The sequence below is a fragment of the Dipodomys merriami genome, unplaced genomic scaffold, assembly GCF_024711535.1.
Source record: "Dipodomys merriami isolate MVZ:Mamm:240054 unplaced genomic scaffold, mDipMer1.0.p SCAF_10, whole genome shotgun sequence".
Lineage (NCBI taxonomy): Eukaryota > Metazoa > Chordata > Mammalia > Rodentia > Heteromyidae > Dipodomys > Dipodomys merriami.
In genome coordinates this window covers 39295820-39316904 of record NW_027202271.1, presented here as the reverse complement: position 1 = coordinate 39316904, position 21085 = coordinate 39295820, and the positions used below count along the sequence as shown (strand labels likewise).

The 21085-nt window shown below is 37.1% G+C and overlaps 1 protein-coding gene across 3 annotated transcripts in view; it reads left to right on the top strand.

The window, feature by feature from the left end:
- Positions 1–614: 614 nt before the first annotated feature.
- Positions 615–21085, top strand: part of Slc6a15 (solute carrier family 6 member 15) — a 36504-nt gene continuing 16033 nt past the window's right edge. The window contains exons 1-5 of one of the 3 annotated variants that reach the window (XM_069989362.1): positions 615–840; positions 12801–13256; positions 18209–18366; positions 18715–18841; positions 20039–20220. In XM_069989362.1, coding sequence (XP_069845463.1) covers positions 12971–13256; positions 18209–18366; positions 18715–18841; positions 20039–20220 — 753 coding nt within the window. In that variant the 5' untranslated portion in view covers positions 615–840; positions 12801–12970. Of the gene's footprint in view, positions 841–1090; positions 1106–1167; positions 1232–12800; positions 13257–18208; positions 18367–18714; positions 18842–20038; positions 20221–21085 lie in introns of those variants that run through there. The other 2 variants (XM_069989366.1, XM_069989364.1) reach the window with 2 other exon arrangements.

Sequence of the window (21085 nt, the reverse complement as noted above, 5' to 3'; positions counted from 1 at the left end):
GCTTGATGGAGAAGCAATGGCCAGGAGGCCTGTTGTTGTTGTTGTTGTCGTTGTTGTTGTTGTTAGGGTATGTGAATAGCTGGTCTGGGAGGTGGGGGCGAAAGCTCTGATCCCCCCTTTCTAGTCCAGCTACAGACTAGTTGAATAACTAGAGGATGGGCTAGAAGGACCATTCCTTTTGTTTTCTTCATCCAGACAAAGACAGAGGGCAGCCAAGTAGTGCCCATCCTTGCAAGGGAGCAGGTTCGACGAGGTCGGGGATGGGGGGTGGTGGTGGTGGTGCTGGTGGTTATTTTGTTTTGGCCTTGGATCGGGTTTCCCCAGGTCCATCCTGCATTCCTGGGACCCAGCCCCGTGGTGCGCAGAGAGCACGCAGCGGGCCGCCGCAGTGGCCTCTGCATCGAGCGGGTGTTGGGGGTGCTCCGCGCCCCGCCGCCGCCCACAGCCTCTCCTGCTCCTCCTCCCCCACCCCTGCAGCCTGGCGGCGGCGGCCGCAGCCCGGGCGGGCTGGCGAGCGGGCGGGGCACGTGGGTGTCTCCGTCACACCCTTCTCTGTCAGACACTCTCCACCAGCCAGCGCGCAGCGCGCCCGCAGCTCGCGCCGGTCTCCCAGGCCGACCACACCGGCGCTCGTCAGTCTCCCCGGAGCTCAGCCTGCAGCGCCGGGCGCGACCCCCTCTCAACCCAGCCCGTAGGGTCCGCGCTTGGAGACCCCCTTCCTCACCCCTAGCTAGGCTCTCTGGCCGCCTCGATCACTGTCACTTGGAGCCTCCCGACCGCAGCAGCTTTAGCCGGGACGAGGCATCAGCCCCAAGGTACTGGGTGCAAACACAGCGAAGGGTAAGGAAAACGCAGTGGCGGGGTAGGGTGGGGCCCGCCATGAGTCACCCCCGGAGTCAGAATCCATTCTCTGGATTCCCAGCAGGAGTCAGGCGGTGCGTGTGTCCCGGGGTGGGAGAAGGGAAGGGGGCTCAGTAAATCTGGAAGGGAGAAGCTGCGCTCTGCTAGGCAACCCTCCTCACGCCTCACCACATCCTGCGCCGCCGCAAATCGGGGTTCGTCGGGAAGTGGGGGAGCCCAAGGTGTCTCTTTTAGGGAGAAGCACGTGAGTAGAAACGTGCCGCCATCCTTCCTTCCTCCCTCCCTCCCTCCCTCCCTCCCCGTCGTGGAAATTGCCAGTAGCATCCCCGGGAGACCAGCTGGTGGTTTCCAAGACAAGTTTGGACTGAAGGTGGGGTTTCGATGCTGCCGAGTCCGAGAGGGGAGTCGCGGGGTGGGATGTGGGGGTGGGGGGTTCAGGGCGCAGGGTGTCGGCTCAGGTGAATCAAGCCTTTCCCCAAGGGCGGGTGGGCGCTGGGGCCGGGGTGGGTGGGGGGATCCGGGCCGGGCCCCTCCTCCCTCCGTGGTTCTTCGGCAACCCGCAGGAGGCGCTGTCAAAGGCCGGGTGATCTCCAGCGACCCCGATTCCGTCTGGCCGCCGGTGGTGCTCTCCTGGCAGGCAGGTAACCTTTCTTTCCGCGCCGGGCGCACCGTGCACGTGGCTGTGGCAGACCGCAGGGCTAGTCTTGTTTCTGCGCATCTTGGATTTTGGGGGGGGGGTACCAGTGAGAGGCGGGGAGGGGGGGATTAGAGGTGGGGAGGGAGGGGTCGCTGGGATTTCTAAGAGCAGATGGGAAGGAAGTGGAAAACCCAGGTCGTTACTAGCATTTATTCACTCGGCTGGTCTGTGCGTAACCCGGGGAGAAAACGGTGCTGGCGACAGCGCAGCTAGCTTCGAGAGAAAGCCTTTTCCTCTTCAATGTGCGCACCGGGTGCTTAGATATGGATGCCTCGAAATGATCGAGGCCACGCAAAGGGGGTCACCCCACGGGACGGCATTTCTTGGCTGCTCAGCCGAGAAGGAGCTTTTTGAGGCGCCGGGTAAGAGAGCGGAGCCTCCCAGGGTTGGGCTCTCCAAGGTCTGGCTCTCGCTCTCCATCCTTCATCTTCTCTGGGCACCGCTGGAGTAAGACTGGGCGGAGTCTGGACTCGGCGTGGTGACGTAGGCAGTGTTTGGGTGCTTATGCAAATCGACCGTAATCATTTCAGGTGGTCTTCCCTTCAGGGTCCTAAAGGTAGACCCAGGCTTAGTTTGCACTGTTCCTGACAGCTTCAGCGGCCTTAGACAGGTAGGAATGGTGGCAGGCTTGCTTTCCGCGCGGCTTCTGGGCTCCTTGTCCCCAGTGATGAAACAACTATGCTATGTCTGTCCATGTTCCGTTGCTTCCTGTACTACTGAGGAATAAAGCACAACCCAACGCCTCATTCACCGTCTCATATACATTAACTCTTGAAAAAAATATATATATATTCAAGAGTTAATGCTCCTTAATGTTTTTCCCTCCAAGTGCTTCTAGGTACTTAGTAAATACTTGAGGGTGAACAGAGATTTCTTTGAAGAGAATGTGTATTTCTCTTTTTCCAAAAGAGAGCTGAGTGGTGAGGGAAAACTTTTTTTTTTTCACTTCTCAATTTCTGGTTGGATTTGACCATAATAGGATTTTTATACTATCCCATTAAATTAAAAAAATGAATCTACTGACTTTCAATGCATTCTTTATTTGGGGAAAAAGAATTAATATAATTTTGAAGGGAAGATATTCCCTTACGACTTATTAGTAAGCTTAACTTGATGCACATAATATTCTTGATTCAAGAATTATTTTTATAATTACCATATATCTAAGTTAAGCTGTAGCATTAAATGGAATTACAGATATTTGTATATCTAGAAGATAAACACTTTGCTACCCAATTAATTAACAAGAAAAAGAAAATGTCAAATTTGGATCATTCAGCGACTTCAGATACCAACGTAAGCCTATTTGTTACTAACACTTAAATCCTGAGAATCACCAATTTACACTGCTAGTAGTTCAGATTTTAACTTGTACATATAAGAAAATATGTCATAAAAGGAAACTTGTGTATGAATAGTAAGAATTTTATTTCCTTTTAAACTTTGGGATTATCATCCAAACAACTTTTTTTTTTCACTTAGAATGGCAGAACTGAAAGAGACCTATTTGTCAGAAATTTCATTTTTTCTTTTGCTTCTTAATTTGCTTTCAACTATCCATGAGGATATGAAGTCTTTACTACTACATATATATGCATAATTGTACATATTAATATATTCCCATGCAGAGTACTTTCTGCAATGATTTCTGAGCAGATAGCATTGTTAACAAAAATCCACATGAAGAGTCTGATGCAAGAAAGACTCAAGGTTACATGGCAGAGTCTTTAGATTTAGTCATAATTAGGATATTACTTTTCTAATGGTGCCTAGGATTTTTTGACAAAAGTATCTGCTTAAGTATTGACCTTAAGATTATATAAAGACACAGGGTAGTTTTAGATGCTCAGAGCCATTTGATAAATATGCCTTTAGTTTCAAGGTCACTTTGATTCCTTTTGATTAAGGTCTTAAGTATCCTTTGATTGTGTTCTTTTAGTGGAATGCTGACAGGGTACTATTTCACCTATCAGATTGTACTGGAGAGGGTAAAAGGAAATGGTTGCTTTTATACATTGCTTATAGTATGCAGATTGGATCTATTTAAACACCTATTTGACAATATCTATCAAAAGTATAGAAGCTCATACCTTTGGCCAAACAGTTCCACTTCTGGGAAATTATTCTACAAATGTGTGAATACAGGACATGTAAAGCTATGGGTTGTAACATCATAATACTATATACCTGGAATGACAGTCATGTGTGGTATGTCCTAATTCAGTTGTTTAAAACAAAAAATGAATCTAGTATAATGAGATCAAAAGTGAAAAATCAAGATACAGGATTATACATAAATGGTTGTATATGTTATACATATATATGTACAAAAATATTCTGTGGGAGTTTTGATGACTTACTGATAATTATAAGTTTTATTAGAGGGATAGGAAGCATGGCTCAGATCAAAGAGTGCCAGCCAATTAGTCAAAGCAAGCATTAAATATGGTGTTTGAGTCCAGTCTTACACCTATATATATGTATATATAATACACATATTATATATTACATATATACATACATATACACATATTGTATATGTGTATAATATATAATTATACCCACACACAAGGCATAAAGGGATAAGAGTTATTTTACACTTCATGCTGTTCAGTATCATACAGTTGTACTATGGATGTTGGCAAGATTGTGGTTTTCATGGTCAATATCCAGTCTGAACAAGAACAGGAGGATTATATTTGAATAACAAGACAAAGAGACATTTGGCATGTTTCTGATCCAAAGAAATATTCAGTAAATATGGTATCAATTACATTTTTTATAGATCCTGTTTATCAAGTTGAAAAAGTTCCCTTCTAGTCTTGATTTTTTACTGTTTTTAAAAATTAATGAATTTTCAATCTTACCATTTTTTTCTATATATAGCTATATTATTTTCCTACACAGAGATTTTGGAATACTAATTTTGCATATGAAAAATAGACCTCATTTGATCATGGCATACAATTATTTTTGTACTTAACTAAATTCATTTTTTATATTTTTGTTTATTTAATTTATAAGCAATTCCTCAAATTATGATCATGCCTCATACATTTTACAATTGTTTTTGTGGTAAACTGTAATCTTGAAAAGAAGGAAGGAAGTTGTTGTTTTTTAATTTAGCTTTGCTATTTTCAGATATATGAACTAACTAGAGCCAAAGCATGTAACTAAAATTTTAAATTGCTAAAAACAAGTTGTAATTTCAGTGGTTGAATGAAATTAAGTATTTCTAAAGGGCTTAAAATAATTTTCATTAGTCATTTGCTTATCAAGTTTCCTTACTCAGTGACTCTATAGTACTAAGCTTTCTCCCAGAACCTTTCTGACTGATCACAAGTTAATAGTCGGTACAGACTAAATTGCAGCTTTGCTTTATGTTAGAGTCCATTCTGGTTTATGGGTTATCAGGGTGCGATTTTAAATTCAATTTTTAAAAATAGTTTATGAAATAATTTTACGTTTATATTCACCTGAAATATTAATATGTAATTTTCTTTTGTTGTGTCTTTATCCACTTTGGTTATCTGGGTAGTACTAGCTCCACAGAATGAATTTATTCTATTGTCTGAGCAATGCTATAGAGTTTACGATAATCATTTGGGCATTTTGGGTTCTTCATTGAATCTTTGAGAGCCAATAGATTAATTTTGTGGAACTTCTAATTATCTATAAGTTTCTAATTATGTATACATACACATACATACATACATAAATACAAAGCTCATTGGAAAAAGAAGTATGGCATAGAAAGAGAGCAAGTGGCAAAGATTTGCCACAGGAGAAAGCATTTTAGCCGGTCTTTTCCATCTTGTTCCATCTTCAGCTGTTTTCCTAAAACATGTCTGTAATGATCTGTCAATAGTAATTTTGTACTATTTGTGGTAAATAAGTCTTCTCTTCCAGCCAGCCCAAGGCCCAGCTAAATGGGAAGTCTAGGTCTTAAGGATCATGATTTGAGCCAGTTTGGCAGAAAGGTAGTGGGATCTTAAATCAGTAGGGTGGGTAGGGTGGTATGCCCTTAGGACCTCAGCTTTAGAGGAAGTCTTAGAGCTGCCAGAGTCTTAGGTAATAGGATCTGGATTACCCTCAGGCAAATACTGGAGACTAGCTGAAAGCCAAAGATAGCAGAAAAGAGCTAGAGTGTGTGCAGTTCCACATTAGAAAACTTGCTTAGATGCACATGTCCAAGAGCTCACACTCTAGAGCCACTAAAAAAGCAAGATATATAAACAAGTTTTCTCCCTATTTTTCAGATACATATGATGCTTGTCTTTTTAGTTTAATTCAATACATTTTTGGAAAGAGGGATATAATTTGCAGAAGAAAATCTAAGTTCTACAATGACAAATTATTTCATATTTGTCAAGATCATTATTTCAACTTTTACAAAATTTCTTATCTTTTTCCTTTGGTAATTATTCTGTAACTCAAAGGCAAGTAGCATGTTTTACCAGTCTTTCCCAAATATCTCAACATGCTTTAACATTTTGCTTTTAATCCAGATAGTCTTTGATCTCCGTCTTATGCATAGGAATTATAAAAATAATAATTAACTGTGGACAGTGTTTGTAAACTTTTGATGAGTCCAAGTCAAAGATTTCCTGGCCAATGTAGCAGGTGTCTAAGTTGACCTCAGTTCTTGAATGTGGCAAGAGAGGAAGTCACGCAAGATGCAAACACAATAGGGCTGATAGAAACGTTTGTTAGACAGTAAGTATGGCAGAGAAAGTGGGCACACACAAAGACAAGGTTGCAGCCCATCTTCCTAGACGAAATGCTTGGTTTGGGGTTAAATAGAATTGGATTCTTGAAGATAGCTCTCTGATTAGTGGCTTGCTTTTGGTTGCCTGAAAGGCTGTGGTGCCAAAGAATTACTGCTAAAGATTTATCATTCTTATTTCCTCATTCTTCTGTCCTTCTTATTTCTTCATTCTGCTGTAGCCCCTGGCCCTCATTTCTTTGTATGGCAAGTTTTGGTTTATCAGTTTATCCTGCCTAATTGGCTTCTTTTCCACTATTCATATTTCAAGAAAACTTTCTACAATAAAAGGTAAATTTTTCAAATTTTAAGTTTACTCATTTAAATGTATTTGTGGTCCAGCGCTTTATTATAAAACTGAAAGTTTGGGGCAAAAGCTAAATGGTCCATGCAGGTGAGTCTGTGGCTGTGCCTGTGTGCACTAGTCTGGGGTATTTTGTTAGTAGTATTTTGCAAAATACAGTTCAATGTAATTTCAGAGAAATTGTCATAGTAATTTTGTAATTAATAAGTTTTGAGAGATGGAGCAAGATTTGCCCAAAGTACTGGGATAGTCCTTGCATGTAGAACTATTAGTGTGGCTGAAACCAGAGAAAAGACTATTGTAATCATCGAGATGGGATAGAGTCCATTTGTTTAAGAAAAACAACAGCCCTAGAATATCAGAAATTACTTTAAAATAATAAAATTGACAATTTAGATGATGTGAATGAATGCCTTTGAATTAACTTACTATAACTCACACCAGAAAGTAGTAATTACTAAAACTCACCCAAGAAGGTGGTAATTTAAATGATTGTGTATCAGTTGAGAAACTGAATTTTTGATTTAAAAAAAAAACTAGAAGAAAAATCCAGGCCCAGATGGATTTATTGATGAATGTTTGCAAACATTTATTAAAGACATAAACAAATCCTACAATAGTCTTTCAGAAAATGAAAGAAAGATCATCTTAAAGCTGCTTTATGACGCCATAAAAAATAAAGAAGAAAAATGAAAGGAAAAAGATTACAGACCTGCATTTCCATGAAGGTCTTTGTTTCATTGTAAAATATTATCAGGTTAATGATACATTAAATATATAAACCACCATGACCAATCGTTTGTCATATAAATAAAAGTTTGATTTTTAAATATAAAACAGTCAATGTAATATTCTACACTAACTTATTAAGGGTTGATATGATTGTCTAAAGGAAAGGCAGAAAATTATGGGTCAGAATTCACCACTTAACTCATAATTCAAAAAGTAAAAATTCCACCGAACTAGAAATAAAATTTTAGTCTAGAGTAACTGAAATTGTATTTCATAGAAACATGGCGGTGTTAAGTAGATGCTCTGAGCCATATTATAAAAAAAAGACAAAATTTTACTTGAAATCATTGTAAGACATCAATTGACTATTAAGATCAGTTTTGGAGCTGGGAATATGGCTTAATGGTAGAGTGCTTGCCAACCATCTGTGAAGCCCTGGGTTCAATTCCTCAGTACCACATAAACAGAAAAAGTCGGAAATGTCTCTGTGTCTCAAGTGGTAGAGTGCTAGCCTTGAGTAAAAGAAGCTCAGTGATGCTGTTCAGGCCCTGGGTTCAAGCCCCAGGACTGGCAAAATAAACAAAACAAAATAAAAAGATTAGGTTTGTCCTATAGATTAGCACAAGGCAATTGTAATATGAAGGAAAAAAATCTAAACTAAAGAAAAATAATCATTAGGAATGTAAACTAATTAAGGGTAAATTTAAACAAAAGATAGTCTAGAGACAGACACTGAAGTATTTGTAATATTTTCGAGAAAAATTGAAGAAAACACAAGCAAAAAGATATAACAAGTTCATAGAATGTTAGACTCAAAATTTTAAGTGTTGGTGATCCAATAGACCCTAGCTACTGTAATGCTAGCTACCTATAATCATAGCTACTCAGAGGCTGAGATCTGAGGATCTCAGTTTAAAGCCAGCCTGGGCAAGAAAGTCCATGAGACTCTTTTCTCCAATTAACCACTAGAAAACTAGAAGTGGTGCTGTGGCTCAAGCGGCAAAGCTCTAGCCTTGAGCTGAAGAGCTCATGGACAGCCTCCAGGCTCAGAGTTCAAGCTCCAACACCACCACCATCAACCAAAAAAATGTGATGTTGATTAAAAAAAAAACAAACCTTTATTTTAGTTTAAAATACTACAAAGAAGCTCTATAGTAATATATATATATATATATATGAAAATGTAACTAAGTTTAAATTTAAGTAGTAAAATTTCAAACACCTTTATGTATTTATGTTCTTACATGAGTGAAAGATAAAATAGTTTTACATTAATAATGCATCCTTTTGGGTTTTTACTTGCAACTTGTAGAAGCTGATCCTGGTTAAGTAGAAAAAAAATGGCAGAGCTACAAGGACTCAAAGAAATAGGTGCTTGGCAATGAAATGGAAAAGGGCAAGAATGAAAATAGTTCTGAAGACTAGAAACCAAACCCGTGGCTAGAGTTGTGACCACAGCGTAGCCATGGTTCCTGTAATGGGACCCAGTGAGATGCCAACTTTTAAAAATCTTTTTTGTGTATCAGGCTTTTACGTGTCAAATTCTGGAGAGGGTGATTTAGTTAAACAAATGTGGGAGAACAATTGCAAAGATGGTGACTGTGTTCTTATCTTCCCTGTACCCGTATTCTTTGAATAAGACTGTTTGTTATTCCTTCCATCAAAAAGAAGGATTTAGCTCTCTTCTTGAATCAATCTGTATTTGGCTGTGAGTTCTTGTTTCTGTTTTTTGTTCTTATGGTTTTTTGTTTGTTTGTTTGTTTGTTTGACCAGTGAGACATTACTAGTTATGACTTGGGCTTTAGTAGAATTTTTTGCTTTGGGATGAATCTTTTGGGTCTACATTTGGAAATCTGTAAAAACAACATGGAACTAGTATTTTGGAGATACGTGATCTTTGAGAACCAAAGTGCTGTGGCTAATTAGCCTGTCTGCTGATCAAAGGAGAGCTAAACAATTTCATACCATCCACTCTCACTGGAGTCGACTGGTGACTCCTAGTTGTGGCCATCAAAACTGATAACCTGTACATAGCTTTATATGGCTGAATCAAAGTATCATCAACAAATACAACTTCTTTTATTTAAAGCTAAAGGCTTTAAAATCTCTTGGCATTTTGCAGTAGATAAGTGATAAAAAAGAGTAGTGTTATACACACACACACACACACACACACACACACACACACACACACACACACACACACACCTCAGCTAGAGAATTAGCTTAAGTGTTTGATCACTTAGAATTGTGAGGCTCTGGTTCAATCCTCAGTTAAATCAAAGCAAATAAAAAAACTAAAACAGCAACGATTCTTGATTAAGAACTCTCTGTATATTATCTCTAGGCTAATATACACCAGTTGTAATATAGTCCAACCAGAATAAATATACCATCCTAGGATTAAAAGAAGATGCATTTTGTCCTTTATAAATGGGCTGGTGTCTCTTCAAGGACTTTCTAATTAGTGGAGCATGTTATACATTTTATTGTTATACATTTTATTTAACAAGGTATCATTAAATAATTTGGCCAACATCTAAAGGCATAGATGACAGAGCTAAAATCTGAATTCCGTCTTTCTCTAAAATCTAAGCAAATAAAACTCTGAACTTAAATGTTTTGCAGTAACTTCTCTCAAGAACTATAATTCCTATGAGATCCCATTATAATGAGTAAGAAAGATGATATGAAAGCATGAAGAAGTTGAGGTCATTATCCTCTTATATATCATGAGTTCCATATTTAAATAGTATCTATGACCTGTATGAAATAGGACATTTTAACACTTTTATTTCCATTTTAATGTTGTTACTACCATTATAATGTCTCATTTTATTATGTTACTTTAAAACTTTAATTAGTATTTTTATTGGGATACTTATTTGTACAAAGGAGCTTTCATTTTGGCACTTCCACTCAAGCATACAATTGAACCCAATCAATCTCCCTCTCCCATCCACTATTCTCTTCCCAGAACATTTCATCTGTTCATATATGCCTTAAAAGCACACCATCCATAGTGTCCCCCATTTGCATCTGTGGTACCTACTTCCCAGTAGAGTATGTTTTACTTTCCTATCACTTAAAAAATAACACCAATAGGATCCATTATAATATTTCAGTAATGTGTGTATTATATATTTAAATCAAAATAATTCCTCTATGGCTCACTATTTTCCTATTCCCTTGTACTCCTATTTTTTAACACCTATCCCCTGTGGAATCCTCATACATAGACTCATACACTGCAAGTAGATATTTTTCATCTTTCTTCCTTCTATTTCCTATTCCCCTATACCTTACTTCCCTAAACAGTTGTGTAGTTATAATCATGTACTATGTGCATATTTGCATATATACATTTTATATATGTCTGTGAATTCATAGGTCTTTTAGATCTAGATTTCACAAATGAGTGAAAGTAAACTTAATTAGAAGAGCAGAATAGCCAATGAAGGTGGGGCACTGGTAACTCATGCCTGTAATCTTAGCTACTCAGGAGGCTGAGATCTGAGGACCACGGTTCAAAGCCAGACCAGACAGGAAAGTCCCCAAGACTCTTACCTCCAATTAACCACCAGAAAACCGGCACTAGGGCTCAAGTGGTAGAGTGCTTGCCTTGAGCTGAAGAGCTCAGGGATAGTACCAGGCCCAGAGTTCAAACCCTATGGCTGGGGGGGGGAGGGAGAAAGAATAGCCAACAAGAATAGGAAAAATGATGAACACCACAAAATCATCAAAGTGAAGGGAAATATTATGTTATCTTTCAATATTAGTGCTAAATTCTTTTAACTCTCCAATCAAAACAGAGAATTGCAAGTGAGATTAGAAATCAAGACTCAATTGTAGCTTACAAGAGCAAATCTCATTCATCAAGATAAATATTGGAAGGAAAAAGATCTGAAAGCAATAGAATAGCTATATACATATCTGATAGAGCACCTTCAAAAAAAATTAGTCAGAAGACACAAAGAGGTTTACATTAATTTGTATTTTCCCAGGATGCCTTGTATGAATTGTAAACCATATCTCACTGAAATTAATGTTCATCTCTATGTCTAACATAAATCTTTTGATAATAAGGTTTTTGTTTTCCCTCGTTTATGGCTGGAGTTCAGGATCATGTAACTTCTTCCTCTGAGTTCCCACCCCAGCCCAGCTCCAAAAGACTTAGCAGCTCTTTTACAAGTGAGAATTATTTTCCTGTGTGTTTTAAAATTGGAATATAAACTAATTGGGTAAGAAAAATAAAGATTACATACTTTCCATTAATTTTTACGATAGTTATTAATGATCTAAGAATATTCCTATTCCAATGATGTTCAATCATTTGAATTCCACAATATTGTATAATTAGTTAATATATACTTTTTCTCTATTTCTATTAGGTATAAGTTCCTTAAGCATGGGTACTATATGTTTCAGTAATGATTGTAATCCCATCACAAGTAAGGGGATGAGAAATAAGACTACATGAATTGAAGATGCTAGGTATAAGATAAATTTCTAGGTTTGGCTGAAGTTGATTTGTAAAAGAGATAAAATAAGAGCACTATGAGAATGATATATTTAATCAAGAAGGAAACTAGAAGTAAGATATAGTCACATTTTTCCCCCATCCTGGGGGTTGAGCTCGTTGACTGGACACTGTCCTTGAGCCTGTTGGTGCTCAAGCTTAGTCTTCTAACACTTGAGCCACAGCACTACTTCCAGCTTTTTTTTTCTTTTTTGAGTAGTTTATTGGAAATGAGAGTCTCATAGGGACTTTTCTGCTTGGGCTGGCTCCAATCATGATCGTTAGCTCTCAGCCTCCTGAGTAGCTAGGGTTAAGCTGTGAGCCAGTGGTGCCTACCTTAGTCATACATGTTTGATTACTAATTAACACAATATTCGTTAAGTATTTTGACAAGGAGAAACTTAGCTAAGAGACAATGTGTGAAATTTACATATACTTAATAATTTTTACAGTCTAGAAAGTATCAACATCTGTAAGACTCAGACAACCATGGTTTAAGCTCTGTAGAGGCTACATTTGCTGACTCACACCTATAATCCCAGCTTCTCAGGAGGTAAAGATCAGTAGTATGGTCAAGATCATACCAACCAAAAATGTTAGGGTTACTCTCTCTGAACAAAAAGTTGGGAATTGTGGCATATCTGTCATCCTAGGTATGGGGGATATAATCAGGAGGATTTGCAATCCAGGCTGCTCCTGGACCTGCTACTTAAGAATTAACTAAAAAAGAAAGGGCTGTGCTTGTAGCACCCATTCGCCTGGTGAATGGTCTCAAGTTCAAACTCCAATACTGAAAAAAAAAGCAAGCAACCAGACAAATATTCTATAGAAAAAGATTTTATCATAAAAACAAGATAGAAAGGATGAAATAGAAATATGGTTAGTACTTTTCATGATTATCATATTTCAATTTATTTTACAGGTATATACAGAATTCTAAGATATGATCCAGGAGCCTTAAGACTTTATCACCTTGGATCAGGGATTTATTTGATAACTTCCTTCAGTCAGTCTTCATAGTTAGTAATTTTTAAAGAAGTTTTTTTTTGGACTTAAGGAAGTCTTTAAGAAGAATATTTTCCATACTTTCCAATGCCTAAGAATAGCAAGGTGGTGAAAAGAGAATTGAACAATGAGATTACTGAGTCTGTCAAAGACCTTCTTTCTAATGAAGACTCAGCCGATGAGGCTTTTAAGAAGAGTGAACTAATTGTTGATGTCCAAGAAGAGAAAGATAGAGATATTGAAGAATCTGAAGTGGAAGATGAAAGACCAGCTTGGAACAGTAAGCTCCAATACATTCTGGCACAAGTTGGATTTTCTGTAGGTTTAGGAAATGTGTGGAGATTCCCTTACCTATGTCAGAAGAATGGTGGTGGTAAGTTTTTGTTTTGTTTTGTTTGTTTTAAGGTGATAAATTGCTATAGTAGTAAATCATTCTTGATTATTTCAAATAGCTCCTATTGTTGCTGCGAGTCTCCTTATTTTTTGAAACTGTGAAATCTACTGAAAGCTAGAAGACTCACTTGGGGGAAGTGAGCCCAGCTCTTGTTTTCAAATTATGTTTCCCTAGGAGCAGATTGGCATGCTGAGAAATTCTCAGCTACTGCTTAAGGGTAACACATTCCCAAATTCTCTCCCTGAATGCTATCAACATCTCTAGATTTCTGACTGAAACTTGTCTAACAAATGTTACCTACCACATGCCTCTCAATGTTTTTCCTTTAAAAAAGAAGCTAAATTTTCCAAGACAATATTGGTGAAGGAAGACAGAGAGAATTTTCTCCCTATGTTTTGTTACCTTTAAGTTACAATTGCCTCACTTTCCAAAGGAAAAAAAAACCTGAAAACCATGTAATTTGAAATTATTATAGTTTTTTAATGTTGGCCACAACTTTTAGAATCTAGTAGAAGGAATGTAACCAGATAATGTGATGTTAGTCCTTTTTTTGTCCTGAGTGGTCTTATTTCTTTGGTTTTTACATTTCAAATAGTTTGGAAATGTAAGATTTAAAAATTTTGAACAAAGATATTGCATCAATGATGCTTTAACTATTGGTATTTGTGCATGCAATCATAAAGTCTTACTTAGCAAAGTTGTCTTAAAAATCTAGGAATAAAGCAGTAAATTGTTCACGTGTGATAGTAACTCTATAGTATATCAGAATAAACATGAAGCAGCTGAGAATGTAGCTCTGTGACACAAATGTTTACCTACATTATGTGATGCTTCAGATTCTATCACCAGAACCAGAAAAAAATCAACTGGATGTTAAAATAATATTTCATTACCTAGGCACATTCAATCTATTAAAAGAAGTATGATGAAAAGCCTATGGTCTGTAATTATTAGGCATTCCATCACATAATGATACTAGTTTGATATTTGATTTCAGTCTCTGATAGCTCTGTGGACTGAACAAAACTATGGTTTTAACTAGGTGTGGTTGATCATTTGATAGCTTCTTAGCAGGCAAAGATTAGGGGAGTTGTTCTATGTAAACCCTGACTGGAAGTTGATTAGACTCCATTTCAACTAATAGTTCGGTCTGATGTGATTCACACCTGTATTTCCAGTTCCAGGGGAAACACCATAGCTGGACATGATGACATGTGCCTAGTAGGAAACACAAATAGCAGCATGGTAGCCCAAGCCAACTTCAGCATAAAGTGAGACCCTACTTAAAAAATAATCAACATGAAAATGGCTGGAGACATAGCTCAAGTAGTCAAGGGCCTGTCTAGCAAGTGCAATTCCCTAATTTCCATACTCAGTGTCAACAAAAATATAATCTTATTTTTCATGTAATTACAGTCTACAAGTCTTGTATCCAATTAAATAATAAAGCCATTCATGTGTAATCCATATGGATATAACCATTCATATGTAATTTTAGCTACTAAGCAATAAAAACTTAAGGTGTTATGATAATAAAATATGTTTGATACTTTTAAATAATTAATCGAACAACAAAATAACAAGTTTTGAAAAAGTAGCCAAATGACAAATCTTTTGGAAAGATAAGAATTAATACCTGTAAAACCCTCAATGTACAAATAATCACACATGAATCATTTCTCAAGTCAATCATAGGCACTAGGAACTACTCAGCTTTATTGTTTCTAATAGTGGTGAATTCTGGTTTTGAATCATTTTACCTCATGAGCCATATTGCTATGGAAGAAGAGTGTGTCCTGGTTGAAAAATCAAGTTGGATTTCATTTAAAATAGTATTTGCCTTAGTAGAGTGCTCTGAAGAATGTTATATTTAGTAATTAGTTGTTAGCAAAAATAGTTCTATTGTTTTATTTCCATGTGTAAAATACTCTTCACATTGCTTCCCTTTTTGCAAGCACAAATATTAGAGAGTAGTGTTACGTACATTATAAAATATTGATTTTTTTTTTTTTTTGGGTCCGGTCGTGGGGCCTGAACTCTGGGCCTGGGCTCTGTCCCTCAGCGCTTCAGCTCAAGGCTAGCGCTCTACCACTTGAGCCACAGCGCCACTTCCGGCTTTTTTCTTCTTGCTTATGTGGTGCTGAGGAATCGAGCCCAGGGCCTTGAGCATTCAAGGCAAGCGCTCTACCACTGAGCCACCTTTTCAGCCCCTGGTGGGTTTTATCATAATATTTTGTTAGAAAAAAATGAATGGTTTTTCAGCATGGCACTGAGTTTTTTGAGTACTTAAAGAATATCTATCACATACTTACCCAAATATTTATCTCATTCACTTTATCATTTAAAGCACTTTCTGAATAATAAAAAGTAATAGGTCCAATAAAGTGATTCATCCAAAGATATTATTATTTAAGAAAAACAATAATTAAACTTTATAATTGCTATGAGATATCAAAGTCATGTTTTTCTAATTTCCCTTTTCTTTGTGGTGAATACAGTTTAAAAAGAGAGAGAAAAGTGTTTATTTTGTGGTGGACTAATAGATATAAGAAAGATAATTTTTTATTTTTTATTTTTTTTATTAATTCTTTATTGGTTGTGTGGCTTGAACTCTGGGCCTGGGTGCTATCCCTGAGCTCTTCAGCTCAAGGCTAGCGTTCTACCACCTGAGTCACAGTGCCACTTCCGTTTTTTTGGTGGTTAATTGGAGATGAGTCTCATGGACTTTCCTGTCTGGGCTGGCTTTGAACTGTAATCCTCAGATCTCAGCTTCCTGAGTAATTAGGATTATAGGTGTGAGCCACTGGTGTCTGGCATGTTTTCTTTTTATAAACGAACTTGACTTCCTTGAAGTCTGACTTCCGTCTACAGTCCTAGACCTGTGAACTTTCCCAAGTTACTTAGCTTCTTCTGACTTAGTCTCTACTCCTGCAATAGGAGTGATCATTGTACTGAACTCACCATATTCTTGTAACAAATATTTGATGACACAAAGGTTCCTGGAAAAATACTGAATACTCTAACAGTAAATATTGTATTCTAGATTTGGCTTCTTTAAACATGAGGACTAATATAAGAGTCATTTGAATTAGAAGATTTTCCATGAATAATCCAATTTAATAATCCTCCTTCTCCCTCCCCGCTTCTTACCCTCTCTCTTTCTCTCTCTCTGTAGCCATTCCATGCCTACAAATCCACTCACAATTTGGCACTTGATTCAGATGTTAAAATTCACTTTGTCATTTGGGAAACATGTTCTGGTCAATAGTCCCTAAACATTTTAGAATTGGAATTTTGAACATTGGGTATTATAAGCCCAAACCTTCATGCTTTCAATTACATTCCCACTTTTAATAAATGATGAAGTCTGAAAGGATGAAATTAACTCAGAGAAAAGTAAAGATTATATACCAAATCTATACTAGAATGCATTCATATCTATATATAAGTATTATTGTATATATAATAGGCATGATTGGATAGATTAAAAGAAATTATTACTATTTACTTATTCAACTGAACAATCACCAGAAACATTTGAATAACTACTAGACTTCTAATATTACATTTTTTAAAAAAACAGGAAATATATAATGAATAACTTCATAAACATTAGAATAAGTATCATCTATTACATGGACATTATATTTTGTATCTAGTTGAAATTTGAATATACAATGTACAGCTTAGAAGTTTTGTAAAACTAATTTACAAAATGTTCTCAGTGTAGAAATAAGCACGTATCATAGTTAGCTTCTCTATATAGTCAATTATATATAGTATTAACATTACCAAAATAATACATTTAAAAGTAAATAGCCACATGTCTTCATTTATGATTTTGCAAATAAATGTTGGTTATTTTTAAGTATGGAAACTTTATGATAAGAGAACTAGATGTTCATTTCTGTAATAAATATTTCTGTTTTTCAATCATTCTTACCTTTCCTTCTCATAATTTTGGATATTTGGTTTCTGAAATGAACTCTTTGTATGTAGTATATATCAGAAAAAATGGATCCTTGACTTTGTAGATTTTGCTTTTTTGATCTTTTTAAAATTGCTATTATAAAAGTGATGTACAAAGAGATACAATTATGTAAGTTAGGTAGAGTGTTTAAGTATTTCAGTACACATTTTATTCTTTCATGATGGTATTTTATGTAGACTACAAGCAGTTTTAGTATTATCAAATCTTTTTTTGGGGGGGTCCGGTCGTGGGGCCTGAATTCTGGGCCTGGGTGCTGTCCCTCAGCTCTTCAGCTCAAGACTAGCGCTCTACCACAGTGCCATTTCCAGCTTTTTTTTCTTTTTGCTTATGTGGTGCTGAGGAATCGAACCCAGCGCCTCATGCATGCAAGGCAAGCGCTCTACTACTGAGCCACCTCCCTAGCCCTCAAATCTTATTCTTTTGGGGGGATTTCATAACTTAGAAGAATTTAGGTAACACAGCATATGACTTCATACATTGTACAAAGGAGATTATTTGGGGTATGCAATTTATTTTAAATTGCATACTTATAGGTCCTGAGTTGTAACTTCTGATAGACTTTGATTTTGTATAGCATGACTTGATGCCTTGTATCTTTATTAAAAACCTTCAAAAGGAAGCCGGGTACCAGTGGTTGATGACTGCCATCCTTGCTACCCAGGAGGCGAGATCTGGAGGAAAGTATCTATTTCACCTTTCCAATAAAATTCAACTGAAGCTATTATCCATTTATCACATTTTTAAAATCAGAAACTTTTTGTAGCAAATTCAGGCTTCAAAATTTTAAATGTTGAAAATACAATTATAGTTTCTTCAATGCCCTGTATAATTCTAGCAATACAGAAACTCAAGTATCATCCTTCATGACATAGTCAGCTTTACTGGGTACTCTTCTATGACTATTGAAAACTTAATCCACTTTGTGTTTTTGTCTTTGTAGGTGCCTATCTTTTACCCTATTTAATACTACTCCTGGTAATTGGCATTCCCCTTTTTTTTCTGGAACTTTCTGTGGGTCAAAGAATTCGGCGAGGCAGCATTGGTGTGTGGAATTACATAAGCCCTAAACTGGGCGGGATTGGATTTGCAAGTTGTATAGTAAGTTTCCTGTTGTGATTGTGTTACAGCCTTTTTACTGGGTATAGAATGATATAATTCACATCTAAATGAGACCTCTAATTGTGTGTTTCTATGGAGTTCTTCAATCATATTTTAAAAGACTACTGGAGTGCAGATGAGTAAAAAATATCAGGTCACAAATATTGACATAAATCAATTTTATTAATGCGTAGTCTATAGCCCATGAAGAGACATGATTTTTAAGAAATAATAATGTACTTCACAAAGAAACTATAATACCAATTTATGAAATGTTAGAGAGTCTTTCATCCCACTTTAAGCGAAGAGGCACAAGAAGCTTTTTTGTAATGACATTTTCTTTTGCAGGTGTGCTATTTTGTGGCCCTCTACTACAACGTCATCATTGGCTGGACTCTGTTTTATTTTTCTCAGTCTTTTCAGCAACCTCTTCCCTGGGACCAGTGTCCATTGGCAAAGAATGGATCACACACTTGTAAGACACCTGTAATATACTCTTTTTGTTTGATAAGATCATGACTGCTTTCAAACAATGTAAAACAAAATGGTTCAAAGTCAGCATTAAAAGAGACTTTTGAATTTAGGATGGACTAATGGACTTCTGGAATCCTCTAAATTACTGAGTATTTATAGATGAATTTAATGTGAACACACTAAGGTGACATACTTATAGGTCCTGAGTTGTAACTTCTGATAGACTTTGATTTTGTATAGCATGACTTGATGCCTTGTATCTTTATTAAAAACCTTCAAAAGGAAGCCGGGTACCAGTGGTTGATGACTGCCATCCTTGCTACCCAGGAGGTGAGATCTGGAGGAATTATGATTTGAAGTCAGCCCGGGCAGAGAAGTTTGTAAGACTCCATCTCCAAAAAACATGATCCAGCAAAACACTGGGCTGGAGGTCTGGCTCAAGTGGTAGAGCTCTAAATGAGCAAGCAATCTGCACAAGACACACTGAATTCAAATCTTAATAGCTATAAATAAAAAACCCAGAGAGAAGAACAAAGAAGATTTATATCAATTAAAATCATTGCTTTAATGCTTTTGGCCCTATCTTTTTTTTTGTAGTTTCTTCACCAGTTCTTTTAATCCTAGAAAATAAACAACTCTCAAATGTAATTAAATTTGTTTAATGGTCACATGGAAGGAAAATAAAGCAGGGGAAAATGTGATATATCCCAATACATGAAAAGTATGTTCATTTTAACATAACCATTAAAAATGGTTATAGTGTTTTTCATGTAGCAAATCAGAAACCTGATGTGAATTTTACATTTACAGCACATCAGCTTATATGAGTCTCATTTCCAAAGGTGTCTGTGAGTAGCTGCCGGAATGTTCTAGAGTAGTGTCCTAGGGTGTCAATCACATCCTTAAGGTGGTAGAAGAGATGACAAACTTATTTATTTTAATCACTTTGTTCAGAATCTCACATATTCTTTCAAGAATTGATAGTAAGGAATATCAAATAGAATAGAGGTCTTTTGATTTTTCAAACTTTTTCACAGTTGAATTTTTAAAAATGTTTTAGTGCAGATTTCTACAATCCTGTTCAATGGATAATGTGTTGCTAAGAAACCTTAAGAATGGATGGCTGGGATTAGTGGAAAACACTGTCTCATGATTTCTTACAATTCGATGTGATTATGTATTGCCTTTCTTTCCATAGTTATAGAGCCAGAGTGTGAAAAAAGTTCTGCCACTACCTACTACTGGTACCGAGAAGCTCTGAACATTTCCAGTTCAATATCTGAAAGTGGAGGCTTAAACTGGAGGATGGCTGTTTGCTTGCTGGTAGCCTGGACCCTGGTTTGCTTAGCTATGATCAAAGGCATTCAGTCCTCGGGAAAAGTTAGTATACCAGAGTCCCTCCTGAGTCTGTAAAGCATCTTTCTGGGTAGCACAGACCCAACGAATGAACAGACCCAGACAAAATGAAACAGAAAAAAAAATCTCTATGCTCAAAGTGCGTATAGCCCTTAATTCTAGATGAGTAAAGATGTCAACAAATGATGCTTTAAAAAATTATCTTATTGCTGGGTATCCATGGCTCATGCCTGTGATCTAAGCTGGGATTCAAAATGAGCCCAGGCAGGAAAATTTATGAGATACTAATCTCCAATTAACCAACAAAAAGCCAGAAATGGAGAAGTGGCTCAAGTGGTAGAATGCTTAGTCTAGGGCAAAAAATCCAAGGACAGGGCCAATGTTAGAAGGTTAAGCCCAGTACTGGTGTGCACACATGCACACACACACACACACACACACACACACACACACACACACACACACACACACAAATAAGTTAGTACTGTTGTAAAATCATATTTATATTCCAATAGGGGGTACTGAAATAAGTGGACACATAAATAAGGTAACTTTAACAATGTTAAGTGCTATGATAGAAAAGGCCAAAAAAGAAAAGAGAATCTTGTTAATTTCTGCCCTAAATAATACTTTTTAAAAAATTAAATACCCTATAAGGAATTGACACTCTTCAAGCTACCACATACCTACAAACTCATAGAGGCTGAGTAGTATGTTTGTTTTTGGTGATATATATACACAATAGAATATTGTTCAATCATTGAGCAACATGCAAACACAAATCATTTAAAACTGTATAGATGGCCAGGTGCTGATGGCTCATGCTGTAATCCTAGCTACTCATAAGGCTGAGATCTGAGAATCATGGTTCAAAACCAGCCTGGACAGG